A 22,140-nucleotide genomic window follows, 5' to 3' on the forward strand; every position below is an offset into this window, starting at 1 on the left:
CAAGGCCAAACTAATAATACATCCAACAAAGTTGTTCTTATTGAAAGCCTCAAAATTTTGTCCTAAACTAAAAAAAAAATCTCATAAGTTAACCCCCATTTAAACTTTTATATCCAAATGACAAATTTATCCATACAAAATATCAAAAAAACATTTTATGCTTCAACCTTTTAACTCATCTTTGTGCTTGATTTTCTTCATCTCAAACAATAATGGTGATAAAAAATTTAAAACTTTGCTGTGCAATGGTGATGTTAAACCATAATGAACATTATGTATGTTTAAAGGTTAAACAATAACTTTATGTTGAGCATATTTGAAAAATTATGTACACATTTGTATAGGGATAGCATGATAATTTTACCTTCATAATCGAGATTATCCCAAAATCAACCCAGAAGTGGGAAGGAAACGGAGCTATTTGCTTATTGGTGGTCATATTGGGGGTCTTTAGAAACGTAGTAAAATTATTGTGGGTATATAAAAATAAGAGACAAAGTTTCGTGGCAATTTAAAAATTAAACTATGTTTTTAACTATTTATTTATTTATTTATTTCTGCATTTCTTTTAAGAAGGCAACAACTAAAGAGAGAGCCCCTCTCGCTCCTTGCTTGTATCTGCTCCTGCAATGGAGAAGATGAGAACGGTGTGATCTTCACGAGTTTTCGCAGGGGAGTTGCTGTTTTCGGGACATACATTTTAGTGAGTTATCTCTCTCTTTCTCTCTATCCTCATTCCACTCTTTTATCTTTTTTCGATTTTATTTCGATGGTTCTCTTTCATCATTTGGTCGAGTGATTCGGTTCTATTCTGAAAAAGAAATCTCTATGTCAAATCTCCAAATAGGAGTATTTCCTAGTTTTTCTAGAGTTGGCGTAAATCGTAAGTGATTGTAGAAAGGAACCCTTGGTTGCGGAAGATCTAAACCCTAATCCTTCTTTTTTTCCTCTTTTCTTTTGAACAGATATCAAGTTTTCTTATGACCCATATGCGAAGAATTTGGAGAACATGAAACCCAAGCCCTAGGGTTCAGAAAATCCCAACGAATTTCATAACCCAAGTGTTAAATTTGCTGAATTCGAACATTGACGCTCTGAATTTCGAGAATATGCATGATTTTGTGATGACTCACGTCCAAAATTCTTGAGGGAATGTCAGATCAGCCATTAGGGAACAATCGGTTGTTCATGGATCAGATACTCGGGTTTTGATCCCAGGATACCTGAGTTTTCGATGACCCAAATCGAAAAGATTCAAGAAATCAAAGGTCAAACCCATGAAAGGGAGGCATAATCTACTAAGTTTGAAGAAGAAGAAGAGGGGAAATCGATACCAAGTCTTGGAAATTTTATTCTGAAATAGGAAGCTATGACGTGCTTAGCTCTTTCTTTGCAACCTGTAAATGGATCTGATATTCTTCTACAAACCTGCGAATGGTTTCCTCCGGCAAGGGCTTTGGTTGTTCTGTCCGCATTTCGCCAGACCCGCCTTGCCTTTGCTGGTGGCAAGCACTCTGCTTCTGAGGACGCGGACCCGGCTTTGGGCGATGACCCGCTCTCAGCTGCCGGTGGTCAAGTGATTGTTGGGAAAGAAAGCAAATATCGTGTGATTTATCGGCTGGTTAATGGGATCTATGTATTGGGCATCACCACAGTAGATCATGATGACAATGTGAACAATGTGTTCGAATGTATCGAGATTGTGAACCAAGCTGTTAGGGTGATCGTTACGGCCTGTAGAGGTGTTGATGTTAACCCAGACAAGTTAGGGAAGAAATACGCTGAGATTTACATGGCTCTGGACATAATTCTTCGTGGGGTCAGCGGCATTAGGCTTGGAACAATCTTGGCGTCGATCCATGGGGAAGGTATTCCGAAAATGGTTCATTCGGCGTTTGATTCTGAGGGTCGGGTGAGAGGTGCCGAAGGTTGGAACCAAGTTGAGTATGTTTCCTTGGAACATCGAGCGAATATTGAGTTTTTCTCGAATGCCATCTTTGAATTGCCTCCAGAAACCTTAGCTGCTGGTGACGAATATGCTGCGACAATTGCTCCTGCTCCGCAGAGCTCAGCTGGTGCGGCACCACAGCAGCAGCAACAACAGGAGCAGCCAACAGAAGAGGCTGTAGAGAAGGATCCATTTGCAGCCAGTGATGCCATCAATAAACCAGAGCAGCTTGCAGGTGGATTTAAGAAAACCAAGGATGCTTCCTCTGACCTTACTGTTGCTCTTGCTGGGCTTGAAGTTACGAGCCTTCCTCCTGCTGTGGCTGCTCGGTCCACTTTTATTGGTGTGGAAGGTTTTGAAGGAGAGTATGGTGGAATTGAGTTTGGCAATGAAGCAGCAAGTCTTTCCGAAGCTTTTGAAGGGTTTGATAATGCTTTTGGTGGAGGTCTGGATGCTTCTGAATTTGTGACAACTACCAAGGTAGGGCCGAAGATACAGGGACTTGGTGGGCTTGAGGAACTTCAGTCAGGACAAAGTGCTGCAAAGTCGGCCTCAGCTTCAAGTGCTGCTGGTGCAGACACCCCACTTGAAAATCTTCTTGTGAAGAAAACAGAAGAGATGAAGGGCCCTGAGTTATCTTTCTCTGAAGAGATCAATGCAGAATTTTGTGAATCTGTCCTTGTAAGAGTAGGCCTACGAGGCACAGTATTTTTGAGAACTTTACCTCAAAAAGATACAAATAGTAAAGAAACAGAGTTCTCTTTCCGTGTTATTGGTTCAGATGCAATTAAGAGGGCAGCCATTCAAAGTTCTATTGTTAGCAACCTTGGAAACGGGATGTTTCATGTCAGGACTCCTCCTGCTGAGAAGCCACTACCAATTCTCAAATATAGTTTACAGCCACAGCTTACTCCATTGCCCCTGAGGGTGAGACTGGTTAAACGTATAAGTGGAACTTTGCTTTCTGTAATGATACAGTATGTCGCAAACCCAGAGTTACCTGAATCAATCAGGAACGTTGTGTTTGTGGTGAAGTTGCCAGTTGACCCAACATTATTGAAGGTTTCACCAAAAGCAGTTTTGAGTAGACCAGAAAGGGAATTGAGATGGAACATTCAGGAGGTCCCTTTAAAGGGCCCTCCTGGCTGTCTCAGAGCCCAAATGCCTGTTGACTACGCTGATGAAGAGACCGCTAGGAAAGAAATTGAAGTTACTGGGGAGGTGAAATTTTCGGTTGAGGGTAGCAAGCTATCTGGAATTGCTTTAAGTTCGGTTACTGAAGGCATGGTGGACTTCTATGAGGGTGTCCATAGATACTCAGCTGGGAGTTATTTGTGCTATTGATTTATTTAGATGCGGTATTTTTCTTTTACTTTCGTTTTGCAAAGATATTGTTTTGACTATTGTATTTCCCCCTGTACTGTAGTTTGCACTGAGTGATCTGGAATCTTTTCAGGCGAACTTATAGGTTTGCATGGACGATTATGATGCCAAAATGGAGTTTCTTGGTGTCTTAAGATTTTAGTGCCTGTTCTCTTAATATTTTTTCATTTTTTACCAAATATTTGTTTTTCCTGTTTTTTCTCTTCAGATCCGATTGAGTGCATGTTATTGTTTTTTCTTTCCACCTTAATTTCATGGACTCTTTTTTTGGTGTCTAAGAGTTAGCAAAATACCCACTTTCAGTGGGAGTGGAATATTTCACTGATGCTTGTCTGTTTTCTGGCAACTGACATGTAATCCACTCTTAGAAGAATTTCAGAAGTAAAACTCATGCATAATATACAATAGGTCACGAAACTTTAGCATAAAAATTTGATGAATGAGACGTCTTTAAGCATGGTAGCTATCTCAGTTTGAATAATACTTGAGCATGATAGTTGTGTAATTTCTATTAACATTGTGATACGTGGTGAAGATTGGCTTCATTGCTTTCATTTGTTAGACATGGTTTAAGATTATGTTGTCTGTTTGAAAGAAATATGAATCAGTTATGTCTGATCTGTTTTGTTTTCCACTTTATCATGTTTCAGGTTTTAATTTCTCTAGATTCCAGACTAAAAGCTTCTAGTTCCGTTTTGTGTTGCTTTCTATTTTGTTTACTTTTTTGACTTATAACATATTCAGATTTTTCAGAATAGCCAGTGCTAAATTTGTGATACTTCTAAGAAGGCATGCGAGGTGGAGCCAATGCTTGTTTGACACGAATGCTGCAAACAGTTACTGGTTTCAGTGACTAGAGTTTGGAGGTGGAGATGATCAGTAATAAATAATATGTGAATGCTTCTGAGAAGAATGCTAAAACAAAAGCTTGCAGATTGACATCTGCTGATTAAATATCTATCTTCTTTAATATTATCCCCTGCTTAAAATAAATTTTTTCTGAAATTCATGCTGTGAGTTTCAGTTATGCAGATACAGAGGGGTTGTGTTCACCCGTAAACTGACAAAAACATAGTTGGCTGTCATGAGACAGAAATTAAAAGAGAAAGGTCGGGGCTAGTAGGTGTAGTCTCCGGGCTAACAGGTGCAATCTTGCAGCAGGTAGGTGTAGTCTTGGGTTGGCAGATGCAGTCTTGGGGCTGGTTATAACAAGGGATGCTTGATCAATAGAGGAAGAACATCACTAATAAAGATCGATACGAGCATCCAATAAACAACAAGGGCCAAATAAGCAATTGAGTGATACAACTCACCCAAAGAACCAGAGGTAAAAATCAACAGTCAGTAAGAGCCAAAACAAGTGTCAACACAACACTCATAAACCAACAATCTAAGCTGACAAAAAATAGGGGTGCAGACATAACTCACCCCCAACAATCATCATTGGTTCCACAACACGAGTTGCACATAACTCACCTTAAAAGGGCCGAATAAAAATAATGGATGTTTCAAATAGAAAAGTGATGGACTAAGCCAAACAAATAAGCAAATAAGTAAACCTTGAAAAACACATTCTAAGGTAACAAAAATTGATTTGACAATAGTTTCAAATCAAGAGAAGTAACAAGAGTTTGAATCCTCAAATAAGTTTTAGTAAAAACATGTAATGATATGACAAGATAAAATGTTCACCACTGTTCAATTATAAACAAGCATGTCCACCAATAGATATAAAATAAACAAGTACAAAGGTGAACCACAAAGCTCACACTTACAACATCCGCAAGGAAAGCTTTCATATTTTAATAATACCAAGTATGCAAAAATTATAATACTTAAATCCTATGAAAAAACATGTAAGATAATGTTAGTTAAAGAGCCATGAGCTATGTCACATGGGTGGGGGGTGCGGCACTTTAAAAAAACTTGGGTGCAGGGGTGCGGCAAAAATAAATAATATATATATATATATATATATATATATATATATATATATATATATATATATATATATATATATATATATATATATATATATAATCCAAAAGTTGGACATAAACGACCTTGGGTGCGGTCAACACACCTAGGGTCAAGTTTACCACACCGGGTGCCGCACATGCACCCGCGTCGCATCGCATCGACGCGGGTGCGGCACCCAGTTGGCCGAGTCCCTGTGACATAGACCATGAGACTAAGAAATACAAATTGCACAAGTATGTAAAGAGCAAATCATTCAAGTGCAATGTGTTCATTCGTAATAGTCACCTCCCAAGAGGCAAGGACAGAAGCCACAAATGAGTACAAACATAAGGGCCACTAAAGGACAAACATGCATAAATAAAAGCATTAGAATATCCAAAGAGCAATATGATCCTATAGATCTAATGCATGTCAAGATATAATCTGTCACAGGGACTTGACCAACTGGGTGTCGTACCCACGTTGACACGATGCAGGTGCGGCACCCGGTGCTGTCAACTTGACCTTGGGTGCGGTCAACGCACCCATGGTCATTTATGTTCAACTTTTGGACTTTATATATATATTTTATATTTTTGCCGCACCCCCGCACTCAAGTTTTTTGAAAGTGCCGCACCCCCGCACCCGCACCCATGTGACATAGGATATAATATAAGAGCATGTATTACAAATCTAACCAAGGTAAGAATATGAACATGCCATGTATAATGAGAGCATATCAAAATCTTATAAAGTACTCGAGCATGAAAAATTTTTCATGCATATATATAAAAACTTATAATAATATTATATTATCAAATGATACTACAACAAATATCTTTACACAAAGGATAATTTGAAAGTACATCCACAGAAACCTCACAACCCTCAAAACAAAAGGACATGAATTTGAAGGGATTTTTTTTCTTCGACAGAGAAAGCTGGGGTTAGGCAGACCCCTACCAATTATACAACCATACCATTGGGATTCGAACTTGCAACGTCCCAACACAAGGTGACATGCACTAATTGCTCCTGCCTGTCAAGCGGAGCCCCCTGTTGGTACTTTCTTGTGGGTTTTTTTAGTATTCATTCATGTCGTCATTTGTAGAGCAATTCTTTAAATGTATCTATTATCCTCTAGCAAACTGTGCTTCTTTCACTTTTTTTTCTCCCACCAAGCGTTTCTAGTTGCAATTTTTTTTTCATTTATGAACCAACTACTGTTTTTCTTTTTTGAAAGAATGAACAAACTACTGTTAGTGAAGCCATGAAGGAACCTTGTTAGAGATGCAATCACAGTGAGTGCTTAAGGAAAATCATAAGTGGACTCTAATAACTTTACCTACTAGTACTAAACTTATAAAATGCAAATGGATATATAAAATAAATTTCAAATATGATGTCTTAGTTGAACATTATAAAGCATGCTTGGTGGCTAAGGGTTACAATAGGAAGGCCTTGATTACCATGAGACCTTTGTTTTAGTGGCTAAATTAGTAAGTATTAGATGCCTCCTCAAAGCCAACCCCGTGAGAAAATGGTCTCTCTCTCTCTCTCTCTCTATATATATATATATATATATAGAGAGAGAGAGAGAGAGAGAGAGAGAGAGAGAGGTAGCTGCCTACCACATGGCTAGCCTACCGCCGGTAGATGCGTGTTAAGAGTCCATCACACACGTGCGCTCTGGCATGATTAACCACATTTCACACTTGCAACATATACTTGTGATGCAGCCGAGGAATCTGCTGTGAAAACCCAGTCAACTGAAAAATGAAGGCTGGTCCTTTTTATTATTCAATGTAAACTCAAAGAACAATGAAATAAAGAACTGGCAATAAATTGAATAGCCGAGCCCACCACGATAGTGAGGCTTGATTTTATTTCAATCAAATGTCAAGTGACTAATATGATGAACCTTCATGAAGAATAAAAGACAAACTCTGAACAGTATCAAGCAAATGAAAATAGAATGATTGGGAAAAGGAACAAATGCTGAAAGCCAAAAGAAACAGGATGACTGAAAAGAAAAAGGCAAATCAGAAACGAAACAAAGAGAGGCTGCGATTCTTCAAATGTTCTCTGCCTGCGCACGAAACCCTAGAGGGGTTTTTAAAGACTTTGGCTGGATCCGGGTAGCGGGTTCGGGGCATGATGTTGGAATTGGAGATGTCCGACCCGTACTCTCTGCGCTTGCCTAGCACTGGTACACAGCAGAACCTCCCCTCCATGTTTTGGAACCAATATGGGAATTGGATCCACTGCTTGGATCCGATTCCCAAGGTGTAAATCCAATCCCCTACGTGAGTCACGTTGTATGAACCCGAGTCCATCCTGCCCTGCATCATTCTCCCCTGGTTGGAAAAAAGTCAGTTCCGACGACTTGTTCTCACAGTAAGCATTTAGATCATACACAGTAAATGTAGGAGAAAAATGCCAATTTTCGGGCAACTAAATGATGTAAGATCGGTCTAATAGGTTCGTGAGCCAAGAAAGCCCGGGCTCCTTGGTGGGAAGAAGAATTATCTTGTGGCCCTGAAAAACAAATGTGTATGTGTTCCTACGGCCATCATGAATGGTCTTACGGTCAAACTGCCAGGGACTCCCCAAAAGGATGTGGCACACACTCATAGGGGCCACATCACACCACACTTCATCGTGGTAATGCTCCTCCATGGAGAATCGAACTAGGCAACGCGGGGTGATAGGTACCTCGTTCCCTTTTTTGAATCATGTCATTTTATATGGGTTATGACAATCTTTCTGTCTTCAAGTTCAAGGCGGACACAAGACCCTCAGACACCATATTCTCGCACGCCCCAGTATCAATGATAACATTACATGCACGCCCCTCACAATTGCACCGGGTTTTGAAAATATTGTTTCGCAACCATTTTGTCGGGGTCGACTCTCGGGAGGTGGTGAAAACATGACGGGTAGTTAACAAATTTTCAAAGCTGTCATCGAACTCTACAACTGTCATCCCTTCATTTTCTTCAATAGGTGACTCACCCTCACTCTCACTATCGGATGTAGATTCGACAATGCCCTCTACTAAATGGGTGTTCTTACTCATGGTGGGACACTTGGACGCAATATGACCCGACTCTTGACATCTAAAACATCACATGGTGGACCCACTGGGTTTACCTTTGGATCCGGTGTGGTATGCGGGTCCAGACAGATCAGTTTTGCTAGAGTCAACTCCTGGGGTGGACTTTGAGTCTTCTTTCCTAGGGGAGCTCGCTCCCCTGGGGTTGGGAAACTTGACTTGGGTTGACTGGACTGGTCACTACGGGATGTCCTATGTTCTTGCCTCCTTTTCAGTTTCTCCTCCACATTCATAGCATAACTACTGGCCTGATCCAATGACTCGACTATGATACAACTGATGTCGTAAAAAATGGCAGGACGGAGACCAGAAATATCCCTAGTGACCTGCTGGTGGGCGGTCTCCTCGATCTGCATGCGTAGGGAAAGACGATGGAACTCAGCAGTGTAATCCGCCATAGTATTGGTGCCTTGACGCAGGCTCAGGTACTCCTTGTAGGCTCTCTCGGCGTGATCGGACAACATGAACTTAGACTGCATCAACCGCTGCATCTCTTCCCAAGTCTGTACACGCTCTAATCCCTGCCGCTCCCTCGACCTCTGCAACTCAACCCACCATGTCTGTGCTAGGCCCCTCAACCGAGTAGAGGATAGGGAGACACGACGGTGCTCGGCGACATCGTGGTAGTCGAAGAAGAATTGGACGACATATGACCAATCGAAGAACTGCTCTGCATCGAACCAACCTGCGAACTCTGGAAGCTCCAACTTCACCCCATACGTGGAGGGGTGCTCTGGTGCTCTCTGCTGTCGGGCCTCCACCATTCCTACAGGATGCTCGTTTCAGAAGGTGTCATCATCCCATACTGCTTCATCGTCGTGGTATTGTTCGCCTGGCTACTGGGGTGATGAATTTCGACGGCCTGTTGTTGACGCTCTGGTTGCGTCGGTCCCTGCTGAATCTGCCTCGGTTTGGCGGGTCCGTGGGTGGCAGCCATCTGTGGCCGACGTTGTGGCACCAGTATGACAGGAGGTCCAAGGTAAGGGGGATGGGGCTGCCGGGTCTCAGGCTCTAGGTGGGTAGGAACGGGATGGTACAAGTCTGGGTTATGGGTTGGGTTAGGGTAGGGGTAGTGCATTGGGTGGTACGGGATTCTGGATCTGGGTTGGGTTAATGGGTTGGTTCATGTTTGGGGTTAGGTAAGGGTATGGGGTCGGGTTTGGGTAGTATTGGGAGGGTTCACCCGATTGGATCTGGATCGGGTCAAGTCCTAAACTACTCGTCGGACCCAGATTTGGGTAGGTTGGATCAGGGATCGAGTTGTGGGAATAAAAGGTTTGGTTTGAACTTGATCCACGATCCAAATGATTAAGGGCCTAGTTCTGACCCGGCTCAAAATCAAACTGGAGCTCCGTCCGAGTCTGATATGGATCTGGGTCGGCATTGGATCCATTTTGGGGTTCAAAAATAACAGGTTGAATCTGGTTCAGGGCAGCCCGCGAACCGGACCCAACTGGGTAGGTCAGGTGAAGGGGTTCGAGACCCAGACCCGCTTCTTGAGACCCAATGGATGGTCCCTACGAGTCGAGCCTGTGTCCTGCCGAGGAGAAAACTGGACCGGACCCTCTTGGGTTTGACCCAATCCAAAGGGGCCTTCCTGCTCCCGCTTGCGGGTATACTGCCACGGGGCTTCCACGCGCAGGGTCAGGAGGAAACAAAGGGTCCTTCCCGAGTCGGGTCGATAAAACGGGGCCCGAAGTGGGACCCAGCGTGACGCTGGGACCCTGTCGGCCCGACCCGGCCTGAGGTGCTGCCCCCGTGACCCGCTGCCACGAGCCCTGGCCTGCAGGTGGAACCAGCGTAACGTTGGGGTCCTGCTGGCTCGGGCCGACCTGCGACACGATTGCAGGAGCACGCTGCCACAAACCCAAACTTGTAGGTGGACCCAGCATAACGCTGCGGTCCTGCAGGTCCGGTCCGACCTGCGACGTGGTCGCAGGGGCTTGCTGTCTGGGATGCAGTACCCCCACATGGGGAGGGTTGTCTGTCGGGATTCCTTGGTGCAACTGGAGAGTACCTGGATCGGATGGGGGTATTGGGGCCGACAGTAATGCAGTGACACGGCCAGGCTGGGGGTGGGTCGGCTGACGGATTTTTGAGAAGATGGGATTCAAGTTTGCCGTCGCACCGTCGACCAGATTTGCGCCTGGCAGGGATGTGCCAACTGCGTGCTGCCCCATGGGTGATTCAAGAGCGGCAAGTCGATTTTCAAATCCATCCATACGCTTCGACATTGCAGCCACGTCCCGGCTGACGCGCAATAGGTTTTCATCCATTCGGATCATCGTCTCCATCATTCGCGAAATTTGACCCTCGTTGCCGGTGTCCTCCCACTCCTGTCCCTTCGCCGGATCGATCCTCGCATTTGATGGCACGCTGCCAGCGACCGAGGATGCCTGCTTTGATACCATTTGATGCAGTGGAGGAATCGGCTATGAAAACCCAGTCAACTGAAAAATGAAGGTTGGTCCTTCCAGGTCGTGTGATGCGCAGAGATGGGGAAGTAATGCCCACCGATAACTCGGTGAAGCTTGTTTTCCTTTTTTATTATTCAATGTAAACCCAAAGAACAATGAAATAAAGAACTGACAATAAATTGAATAGCAGAGCCCAACACGATAGTGAGGCTTGATTTTATTTCAATCAAATGTCAAGTGACTAATATGCTGAACCTTCGCGAAGAATAAAAGACAAACTCTGAACAGTATCAAGCAAATGAAAAAAGAATGACGGGAAAAGGAACAAACGCTGAAAGCCAAAAGAAACAGGACGGCTGGAAAGAAAAAAGGCAAAATCAGAAACGAAACAAAGAGAGGCTGTGATTCTTCAAATGTTCTCTGCCTGCACACGAAACCCTAGAGGGGTTTTTAAAGACTTTGGCTGGATCCGGGTAGCAGGTCCTGGGCATGATGTTGGATCTGAAGCTGTCCTACCCGTGCTCTCTGCGCTTGCCTGGCACTGGTACACAGTGGAACCTCCCCTCCATGTTTTGGAACCAATATGGGAATTGGATCCACTGCTTGGATCCGATTCCCAGAGTGCAAATCCAGTCCCCTACGTGAGTCGCGTTGTATGAACCCGGGTCCATCCTGCCCTGCATCAACTTGTATCTTCACTTATAAAGGATCATGCGAAATGTTTAATTTTTTTGTCATCTTTCCATTTATGAGGCAAACTGGAGCTTGGGCCTGTCAATGCCACAGGACCTTATCACCATAGCTATCTGATAGTTTGTAGGCATGGTAGCCAAACAAATATTATGCTGTTCTTGGTAAAGGAAATGGATCTTTAGCAACTCTACATATTTATATATTCACGTTCCCAAGTGTTTTTCTCATTGGCTAAAACCAAGGGGGTTTTCCCCCTCTGTAAGTATTTACGTATTTGTCCACATTTTTCGGTGTTTCTTCATTTGTTGTATGTTTTTGATGGCTATGGTCGAGTATATCCTTTTGTCTATTACAGTACGTCTTGTTGGCCATTCTGTGATACTGAATTTAATTGGTTACAGCTTGCATGTTGATTTTGTGGTTTTGTTTAGAGATATTTTACCTCAGGCTTGGACAAAAAGAGGAAAAAGAAAAGAGCGAGAGAGAGACAGGCTCTTGAGGAGCTTCAGAATTCTCAGTCATTGTATATATCAATTCTAGATGTACTTTCTTCCCTCTGTTTCTTTATACTATAAAAAAATTGAGTTGTTTTCATATGTAAAACTGGTTCTTGATCCAATCATTGTCTTCTGTCAAGATGCCCAACAAAAGAAGGGGCAGGTCCTTATGACTGTCCATGTACAAAGCTGTTAAACTAAGAACACATGTTTAGCTGTTGCAGAGTTGCACCATCTTGTGGGAACTGCTTCTCAACCATTATAGTGTTGAAACTGAATAGAGAAGGGATCTGATCCAGTGTGGCAACAATGCCTTGCCAAAACCAACTGGGGCTCTGCTTGTCTGGCAGGAGCAGTTAGTGCACCGTCATTGCAAGTTCGAACCCCAAATGGTATGGTTGTATAACTGGTAGGGCTTAACCCATCTTTGTCTGTTGAAAAAAAAAAACAATGCCTTGCCAAAATCATATAGGCTCTGTTTGGGAGCCTGGTTCTGAGGTGCATTACTGTTTCACTCTCATTTTCTCTGACTGATTGAGAGTAGCGGTGTTGCCAAAATACTTCATTGGGAATAGAGTTGGCAGCCCCAACACCACATTTCAACACCACCTGACAAAATGATGTTTTGGCAACTCGGTCCTCAACGCCACATTTGGGCTACACATGGAATTGGTGTTTCTATCTCAATGTAAGGCTCCCAAATGCAGTCATACGGGCAAGCACCATGGAGATCATCCTAAGATGTGCAGAGATGCAAAATCCTTGTCTCAAGGACTTAATGGATGCCTTGATCTAGTAGAAAGTTAGAACTTTGCACAGAATACCCAAAAGTCTATTTTGCGTTTCTCTCGGATGTCACATGAAACATGACCAAGGATGCCAAGAGCAGCTGTTTGGAATGTCCAGAAAAGTTGGATGAACAGGGATATTGTGTTGGGGGGTGCAATGCAATATCTCATTGTCGCAGGTATCAAGGTGATCTTAATCACTGACTTGTATATTGGAAGGTCTTCAACATCCAATTCTTTCTCAAACTTGGAAGAAGAAAAAAACAATTATACTCTGTATAGCAGTGGCCATTTGTTGGTTGTTAGGGGCATCTCGAAATCATTTAAATTAAAAGTGGCTTTCAAATTAAGTTTGGAATTAGTCTATGTGGCCAAAGGAAGTGGTCATGCCATACACAAATGAAAAGACTCATAGCATGACAAAAGGCCGATAGAGTTTTCCCACAGTTTTGATCAACCCGCAATAAGAGCAAAAAATGAGTGTTGGAATTGGCTGAAGATCTCGGCTAAGTGACTGGATGCCCTTTATTTCTCATTCAATTAATCTTTTTGATAAAATAAACTACAGGTGGTGTCTTAGATAGGGGGTGCACACGAGCCTATCCAAGCCCGAGCCTAGCATGTTTGAGCTCGATTTGATGACAATGGAGCCAGTTCAGGTTCACTCGAGCTTGCTATGAGCCTTAGAGCTGATGTGCAGGCTCAGCTTGCACATTTAGACTTGAGCTCGCCATGAGCTCGGCTCAGCTGGTTCATTTAAAGTCAAGTTTGACTCTTCGTTGCTCCTCCTCTTAACTGCCTAGAAAGATGGAAAGTGATAAGTTAAACCAAAATATAAACTACATGATAAGCTAAAGAAAAGTAGGCCATCCATTCTTAAAGATTGGAGAGAGAGAACACACACGGCACACTAGCCTTGAAAGACAAGGGAGAAAAGTTTTTAAAGTGTTTGTTAGGATTGCCCTAACATATGGCAACTAGCAGAGAACAGGAAAGGGCGAATGCAGTGGATGTCTTAGTGGGAACCGAGATATGGCTGCCAGGGGATCGTGGGGAAGAAAGGCTCGTGGACAAATCAGTGATGGAGGTAGAAGACATGAATCGGACAAACCACCTGCAATTGTGGGCAAGTATTGTGGCTAATGAGAGGAATCAACAAATGATTCCTCTTGGGATATAGAGGATGAGTGAGTTAAACCCTCGTCCCAAGGTAAAGATTTCGCCGAGAAGATATGATCAAATGCTTGAACCGATGAAGTTAACAGTGTTAGCTAGATTTCCAAGGAGCCTAACCGATAAAAGAATGGAATATGACTTCATGATAGGATCCCTAAGGAACCTATGGTCCGATGTGAGCGGGATATCCTTTTTTACTCTAAGAGTATGTTTGATGGCTTGTCTAGGGTTGGATGAAATGAACAAAAAAAACAAAACAGAACATTGGTTTTGTTCATTCTGTAACTACTGTTCCAAGTCCAACGTTTGTTTGGACCATACTCAAATGCTATGTTCCAAATGTTCGTTGTTTGATGACGTTGTGTGGGCAACTTGGACAATCATGGATAATGAGTTGAATTACTTTATTTTGGATCGTATGACCTGATCCGTCCACCATTTTGCATGTTTTAACAAGGTTATTATGGTTTTTTGCTAGAATATGGATCCGATTACGAAATTATATCTAAAATCATGATTTTTTACCCTGAATATGGATTTAAAATTGTATTTTTGCCCCAAATATGAATCTTGAATGAGTTTTTTGCTCCAAATAAGGATCTCAAATGAGATTTTTGCCCTGAATATGGATCTTGAATTGAATTTTTGCCTCAAATATGGAGCTCGAATTGGATATTTGCCTTGAATATGTATTTTTACCCCAAATATATGTTATGCTCTCTCTCTCTTCTTTGGAGAATGGGCTGCTATAATGTAATACGATCCGATCTGGAACAAGTTCAGTTTTAGATCTGATGATGACCAGGAATTGTTTTCAGAGTTTAAAACAAAAGTTTATTAAAGGAAGTTAAAGAAGACATAGTTTGCTTTGCTTTTCAGTATTTCAACAAACAAATAAGGATTATTCATAACATGACCTTTATTCATCTGCAAAAAATCAACTAAATACAAAAGAGTATGAAAGATATACCAACAACTTTTTTAAACAAAAAAGTTACAAGGGTTGCTTCTTCACATTTCAGAAGTTCTGCATATAAGCCATCCGCAACCAGTAATTCATTATGTGTACCCATTTCAACAAGTTGTCCATCTTCCATTACAACAATATAATCAATATTTCTTATAAAACTAAGTTGTCGGACTATGAAGATGGATGACTGACCCAACATGAGGACATCTATAGCTTCTTGAACTGCCCTTTCTGCTTCAAAATCAAGACCTTTAGCAACAGAGAGCTTTATCTTTTGTTCCTTAGTCAAAGCCAACCCAACCCTACTCACCTGAGGTAAAAAATCATTAACATATTTGCAAATGTCATAACATAAATCAATGAATAATTGATTATGATCCCCTTACCTGAGTATCATTTCCTTTGGAAAGTGAGCTGATAAAAGTATATGCATGTGCTATCTTTGTTGCTTCTTCTATCTGATCAATGGTAACATATGACCTTCCATAAACAATATTGTCCTTAATGCTCAAACTCAAAAGGGCAGGCTCTTGAGTAACCAATCCTATCTAACTCTTCAACCACTTTAATTTGAGGCCTTTGATATTCTTCCCATCCAAAAAACTTTCTCCTAAATAAAAAATAAAACCTGAATTATTAAATAAAACATGGCAAATATTATATGTTTTGTTTGTTTTTAAATAGAGCTTGGCTTGAAATTGTTAGATTGTTGCTCCATATGTTACTAATGATGGTCTCATCTTAGAAGTTTAGGCACACTTAGCTTTAAAATTGATTTTTTAGTCTCATTGGATGGATGAGTGAAAATTGAACAAGATGCTTGGGTTTACCAAACTAAATAGATGTGCATGTATGCGTGTATAATACAATGTTAAAGATCTTCAGACGTAGTTCAATTATCAGTAAGTGTTGGCTAACAGAGAAACCAAATTTTAACAAAGGGAAGAACTTTAAAGGAATGACAAATACAAGACCTGGACAGTTAGCCTTTCGCGAACCATGTCCATGAGATAAGTTGCAGACATTGCAATAATGCCTTCACATGCTCCAGCTCCAAGACACATAACCGGAGTTAGCTGTGCATTATTTGCAAAAGCAGATGAAGGCAAGATAGTATCATGACATCCATGCCCACCACCAATAAATACATCATATATAAGTTTAGCAGGATTTCATTTATAAAAATCATTGACTTTTAGGGAAAAAATAAAATAACAAGAATGTATTCTTAAAAAAATTATTCTTATTTTATAATGAAGAAACTTCATGTGTTTTTACTTGGTAGCTAGTGGTAAATACATGGAAATAGGATGATGATGATAGTATTAGGATCAAGTTTATGTTGTTGCTTGGCTTGTGTTTGCACTGTCAAGTCTTCTAATTTGCATAGTTGCATCTTCTACTATTTTATTTCATATTTCACATAATAGGTATGCAAATGCATGCATTTCTTGTTCAATTGAGAAAGAAAGAGGTCTTTGATGGGAGTTAGTTAATGCTTCCTTTGGAGACATATGAATGATTGTTCAATCCTTATCATAAAAAGGACCTTGATAAAAAGGATATAAACACACACACACATTGTGTATGTATATGAAGGTATTTTTGTAATGATTTTTTTTCTTCTTCATATGGTAACTTGTTCACTTACAAAGTTATTTATGCGGCTTCCTCATTTTGATAAGCCTCATTTCTTGTGCCTGGTTTATTTATAAAAGAGCACATTCGGTCTGTGAATAATGGCACTGCAAAAGTAGAATTGTTTACATAAAACTCATCCTTAATGCATAAACAAAGCAATGGAATCAATCGTTTACAGTGAATAAAACCATGAAAAAGGCGACAACATAGCCAACAACTTACTTTAGAATAGTCTTAGGACCACTGCAGTCCTGAAACTAGATGTTGTAACCAACTTCCCCAATTGTGACATCCATCTCCTCTGCAACTCGACGAAATACAGACATTGCAGCTACTCTACAAGGTTGGGTACAAGCAACCTGCTTGCAGTTGCTTGTGTAACCAACCTCAACACCGAATTGAGTGATCTGTTGAATGGTAAACATTGTCTCATAAACATCTCATTGACAAATTATACTAGTGGCTCTCAAGAACCAAAAGCAGCTCAAAGTCTAGAATTTAGTTGCAAAATGATATGGTTAATAACATCTTAATTATTGCATTACAAAGCAAAAACAGAAATCTTTTAACTTCTCCCCAAATTTTTGGACAAGCATTTGCACACGAAACACCATTCTCATGCAATCAAACAATGAAAACCAAAATTCAGATAATCGCAACAAAGAAGAGATCGAAAGAAAGAATGCCAACCTGGGTCGTCTTGCCGCTGCTTGTTTTTCCCATGAAGATGAGTGTCTGGTTCTTCTTCAGCGCATTGAGGAACTCGTGACTCTGCTGCCACACTGGGAGCATCTTCCTCTTCTCGAGAATCTCGTAGTACCGTGTCGAGAATGGTAGAAATGTCCATCGGTTCACCGCCGTCTTCTCGAGCTCTGCCGTAGGGGCGGAACTCTCACCCATGACATTGAAGAGGCTTTTCTCGAATTTCCTCTCTGTCGTCATTCCTAAAGGGTAGAAACAAAACCGCTCACTAAGCTTCGTGGAGGAGATCGCGAGGGGGTTGCAGAGGGCGATGGAGCTCAAAGAGGCACGCTCGTCGAGATGAAATGAACGTTCCCCTCATTCATGTTACTTTTGTAACAGGGGGAGGGTGAAACGAAAATATCATGGGTATAAGGACGCGCCAGACTTGCAGAACACCGTCCACCGCATCCAACGTTTGTGGGAAATCATCGTTCCTAATGAGATTTTCATTTGAATCACATTGAGAACGGCACATCAAACATACCCTAAAGGATGGGCTCTTTTTTATTATAGCCACCAGCTCAGAACAATACAAGGCCATAAGGGCTTCTGGCAAGTGGCAGGCCGAACTTTAGTTACAAACCAATGGAAAGTGGAGATGCCTATGCAGCTAGAGGTCAGCTCCACAGTTTCAGTCTGGATATGATTACCAGAGCTTTCAACGGAATTATGGACCGAGAATGTATTTGTTGGAATTGCAGAGTCTCTAGTGTTAGATCATATTTCAGATCACATCGTTTCACAATCAACATCATGATATAATTTCGAATAGGTATTAACATAATAAACATGATTAACAATCGATCAAAATGAAAATAGAGAGCAGGCATGTTGAGTTTTATATTATACCAAAATCCAAACAAATACAAAGGACCAAACAGATGCATGGAACATAATAAAAACAACAATAACATGTTAATACTATGTAACAGGCTACGACGTATGAAAATACTCCCCTTAGAGAAGATTCACCCCCATATACGATGCAAAAAGGGTCTAACATCCTTCTCCCAGGATACAATAGCCTCAACGATCCAGATCGGTGCACTCCGACGGTAGATCACCCTTCGAAGACAACTTCTTAGAACCGCTATTGCAGAAAACCCCTTTCTGGGAAACACAGGAGAGAGAGAGAGAGAGCGAGAGAGAAAAAGGAGAAATCTTTCACATTTTGTGAATGTGCGGTAACCCTCTAACCACTCCCTTTTATAACCCTTGAACGGTTACAAAAGACGTGGAAGAGACCCGTTACCATTCGATCCAACGGATGTGACGATCCAACGGATCGATCCATTATCCATTCTCCTTTTCCTATTTATTTTAATCCAAATAAAAACGGTAATGCGGGATACAAAGAACATTGGACTTAGAATGGAAATGGCCCTAAAGAGCCAATAACCCGAACCTGAGCCCGGCTCGGCACAGTGCAGCGGGCGAGTGCTCACGCGCGAGCACGCACGCACATGTGTGAGGTAGTCATCCCACTCCCTTGTTCTTTGGAACAAGTGTTAGAATCTCCATATAGGTTATAAAGCCCACATCTTTCTTGAGATTCTTCAATATGGGACTATTCCACATCACCAAATTCCAAACATACTCCATAAAGGAGTGGTTCCCACATGTTTTCTTTATTTGAATTCCCTCTTCTCCTCTTCCTACATCCAACATTCCTCTATAAATTCAAAGAATGAAAACATGAGGAAACAAAGATGCAAGATGGAATAATCTGCAACATGACATATCATGCTTTCAATAATGGTACCTTCCGGTTTAAACCACTACCTTAATTGACTAACTTTACCCCCACAGAAACGAAGTGAACTAAAGTCTTGAACTTGAAACTTTGATGTAGAAGTGTTCATTAGCAATAACACGATAAAGGTTCTGGTTGTAATCTTTAGGGACGATGCGTTAATGGCCATGCACCTGAATCCTGCTTCATGAGTAACTTCAAGAATAACCCAATTCCTTAAACTACGGCCACACAGTCACACTCACATAGGTGGGCTTCTCCAGAGATGCACTGCTAACATCTCGCCTAGAAGGCTTTGAACCCATTCAGAGTTTTAACTCTTCCTTAACTTGCAGCTACAACACCTTTCCAGAGTAATCAGGGAAACATACACTGATATATAGTATCACATTAAAAAGGTGCTATCCAGTTCACCCTACAATTTGTTATTACCACATTGAACCTACTTTCTGGGATCTTCACTCAGATAGGTTGGGTTGCTACTGTAGATGAACTACTGATGAGTTTCAGTCTCATCCTCTCTCTGGATTTCAAGACTAATGACTTATCTAGTCCTTTTGTTAATGGATCAATTGTGTTCTCTTTGGATCCAACATAGTCCACAACAACCACTAACTGAGACACCAGTTCCCTTACAGATTTTATTCTGACTTGGATGTGTCTTTTCTGCTTTTGATTATATTTTATGCTTTTGATTTTTGCAATTGTGGCCATATTGTCACAATGCACAGATATGACATAAATTGGTTTGCTTATTAAAGGAAGTTCCTCCAGAAGTTCTTTTAACTATTCAACTTCCATTCTTGTGATATCTAAAGCACATAACTCAACCTCAAAAGTAGACTGTGACAAGATGGTCTGCTTTACTGATCTCCAGGCAACTGTGATGCCACCCAAGGTAAATATATACCCTGTTACGCCATAACTCCAAGAGTTCATGGCTATCTAGCTTGCATCACTATATCCCTCAAGTACGGCAGAGAATTTCTTGTAATGCAAACTCAAGAAAATAGTTTCTTTCAGGTACCTAAGCACCCTGTCCAATGCCTTCCAATGAGTGCAATATGGACAACTTGTGTATCTACTTAATTTTGTTACTGAGAATGAAATATCTGTTCTTGTGTAATTTGCAAGATACATCAAACTTTTAATAATCTAAGAATATCTTAATTGAGACACAACGACACCAGTCATATTTTTATAAAGAGGAGTAGAATGGTCATATGAAGTTACTACAGATCTTCCTTGGTTATAGCCAAATTTCTCAAGTACTTTCTTAACAAAGTGAGATTAAGAAATAATTATCCCCTTAGCTGAACGAGTCAACTTTAAGCCTAAGATCACATTTGCAATTCTTATATCCTTCATATCAAATTTACTACTAAGAAACGACTTCGTCTTATTCACAATTCCCATATTGGAACCAAACAATAAAATATCATCTACATACAAGTATAAAATAATACATGCATCACTTTTAACTTTGCAATAAATACATTTGTTAGATTCATTGACAACAAAGCCAAATGATAAAATAACTTTATCAAACTTCTCATACCATTGTTTAAGTGCTTGTTTTAGTCTATATAATGACTTAAGTAGTTTAGAAACTTTATTTCCATTACCAGGAGCCACAAAACCCTCAGGTTGATCCATATAGATCTCTTCTTTAAGATCATCATGTAAAAAGGCAGTCTTCACATCCATTTGATGGACCGAGAGATCATAAATGAAGGTCAGTGCAATAAACACCCTAATCGTGGTCATCCGGGTAACCGGAGAATAGGTGTCAAAATAATCTATTCCTTCCTTTTGTTTGAACCCCTTGGCAACCAGTCTCGCCTTGTATTTATCAATGGATCCATCTGGTTTTAACTTCTTCTTAAAGATCCATTTGCACCCAATAATGGAATTACCATGAGAGAGGTCAACCAGTTCCCAAGTGCCATTAGAGACAATGAAGTCCATTTCACTCTTTATGGCTTCTTTCCAATGCCTTGCTTCTGAAGAAGCCATTGCATCACGAAAAGTGGGAGGATCATCCTCGATAAGGTAAGTGATATAATCACTTCCCAAATCCTTGGTAATCCTTGGTCTCTTGCTCCTTCTTGGTTCAACCACTTTCTCAGACTTAATTGGTCTAGAGTGGGAACAAGATGACTTAACTCCCACATTTGTCATCCTTTCCACATGTTCGAGAATGGAACCATAAGTTGAAGGTATATCTAAAGAAGAAAGATTCTGAGGTACACCAACTTTCATGGAAAATACATCCTCAAAGAATGTAGCTTCTCGAAGCTCAACAATAGAGTTTATATCTATGCCAAATATCTCAGATTTAATTACTAAGAACTTATATGCATAATTGTTCTCTACATAACCCAAAAGGACAACATCTACGGTTTTAAGACCCAACTTCTTCCTGTTGTGCTCTAGAACAAGTACCTTTGCAAGACACCCCCATACTTTGAGGTATTTCAAGCTAGATTTTCTATTTCTCTAGAGTTCAAATAGGCTACTATCTTTATACTTTTGGGGAACTCTATTTAGAATATGGCAAGCCGTATTCAGAGCATCCCCCCACATATAGGTAGGTAATCCGGAACTCTCAAGTAGAGCATTTATCATGTTAGTTAGGGTTCTATTCTTTCTTTTTGCAATCTCATTAGATTAAAAAGAATATGAAGCGGTAAACTCATGAACTATGACAACAGATTTGCAATATTCATCAAGTTTGTTAGAGGTATATTCTCCCTCTCTATCATACCTCAATCTTTTAAGTTTTCTACCAGTTTGTGTTTCTGCTTTATTCTTAAAAATAAGAAACTTATCAAAAGCTTCATCTTTTGATTTTGGCAGATACACATAACATTATTTAGTGCCATCATCTATAAAAGTGATAAAGTACTTTTTATGATTTCTAGTTAACACTCCATTAAACTCATAGATATCTATGTGCATCAGATCCAATATTTCAGAATCTCTAACAATCGTATGAAATGGTTTCCTATATTGTTTTGCTTGCACACAAATCTCATATTTTTTAGTTTTATTTA

At 40.8% G+C, this 22,140-nt stretch overlaps 1 protein-coding gene across 3 annotated transcripts; it reads left to right on the forward strand.

Moving 5' to 3' along the window:
* The first annotated feature begins 593 nt into the window (after positions 1-593).
* Positions 594-12,107, forward strand: LOC149834715 (uncharacterized). Of its 3 annotated transcripts, none has more exons than XM_090010272.1 (3): positions 598-703; positions 966-3,306; positions 11,917-12,107. In XM_090010272.1, exon 2 carries the CDS (start codon positions 1,370-1,372, stop codon positions 3,290-3,292), a length of 1,923 nt encoding a protein of 640 aa, XP_089866398.1. In that variant the 5' UTR covers positions 598-703; positions 966-1,369; the 3' UTR covers positions 3,293-3,306; positions 11,917-12,107. The 3 variants fall into 3 exon arrangements, with proteins under 3 accessions (XP_089866397.1, XP_089866398.1, XP_089866399.1); XM_090010273.1 differs by lacking the exon at positions 11,917-12,107 and adding an exon at positions 4,076-4,327; XM_090010271.1 differs by lacking the exon at positions 11,917-12,107 and having other exon boundaries at positions 594-703; positions 966-3,464.
* Positions 12,108-22,140: the final 10,033 nt, after the last annotated feature.

Source organism: Nuphar pumila, chromosome 6 (genome assembly GCF_984573655.1).
Source record: "Nuphar pumila chromosome 6, dmNupPumi1.hap1.1, whole genome shotgun sequence".
Classification (NCBI taxonomy): Eukaryota; Viridiplantae; Streptophyta; class Magnoliopsida; order Nymphaeales; family Nymphaeaceae; genus Nuphar; species Nuphar pumila.

Excerpts from the sequence above, each read along its gene's own strand:
- LOC149834715 (XM_090010271.1), top strand. The coding sequence starts at position 1,370 with ATGACGTGCTTAGCTCTTTCTTTGCAACCTGTAAATGGATCTGATATT.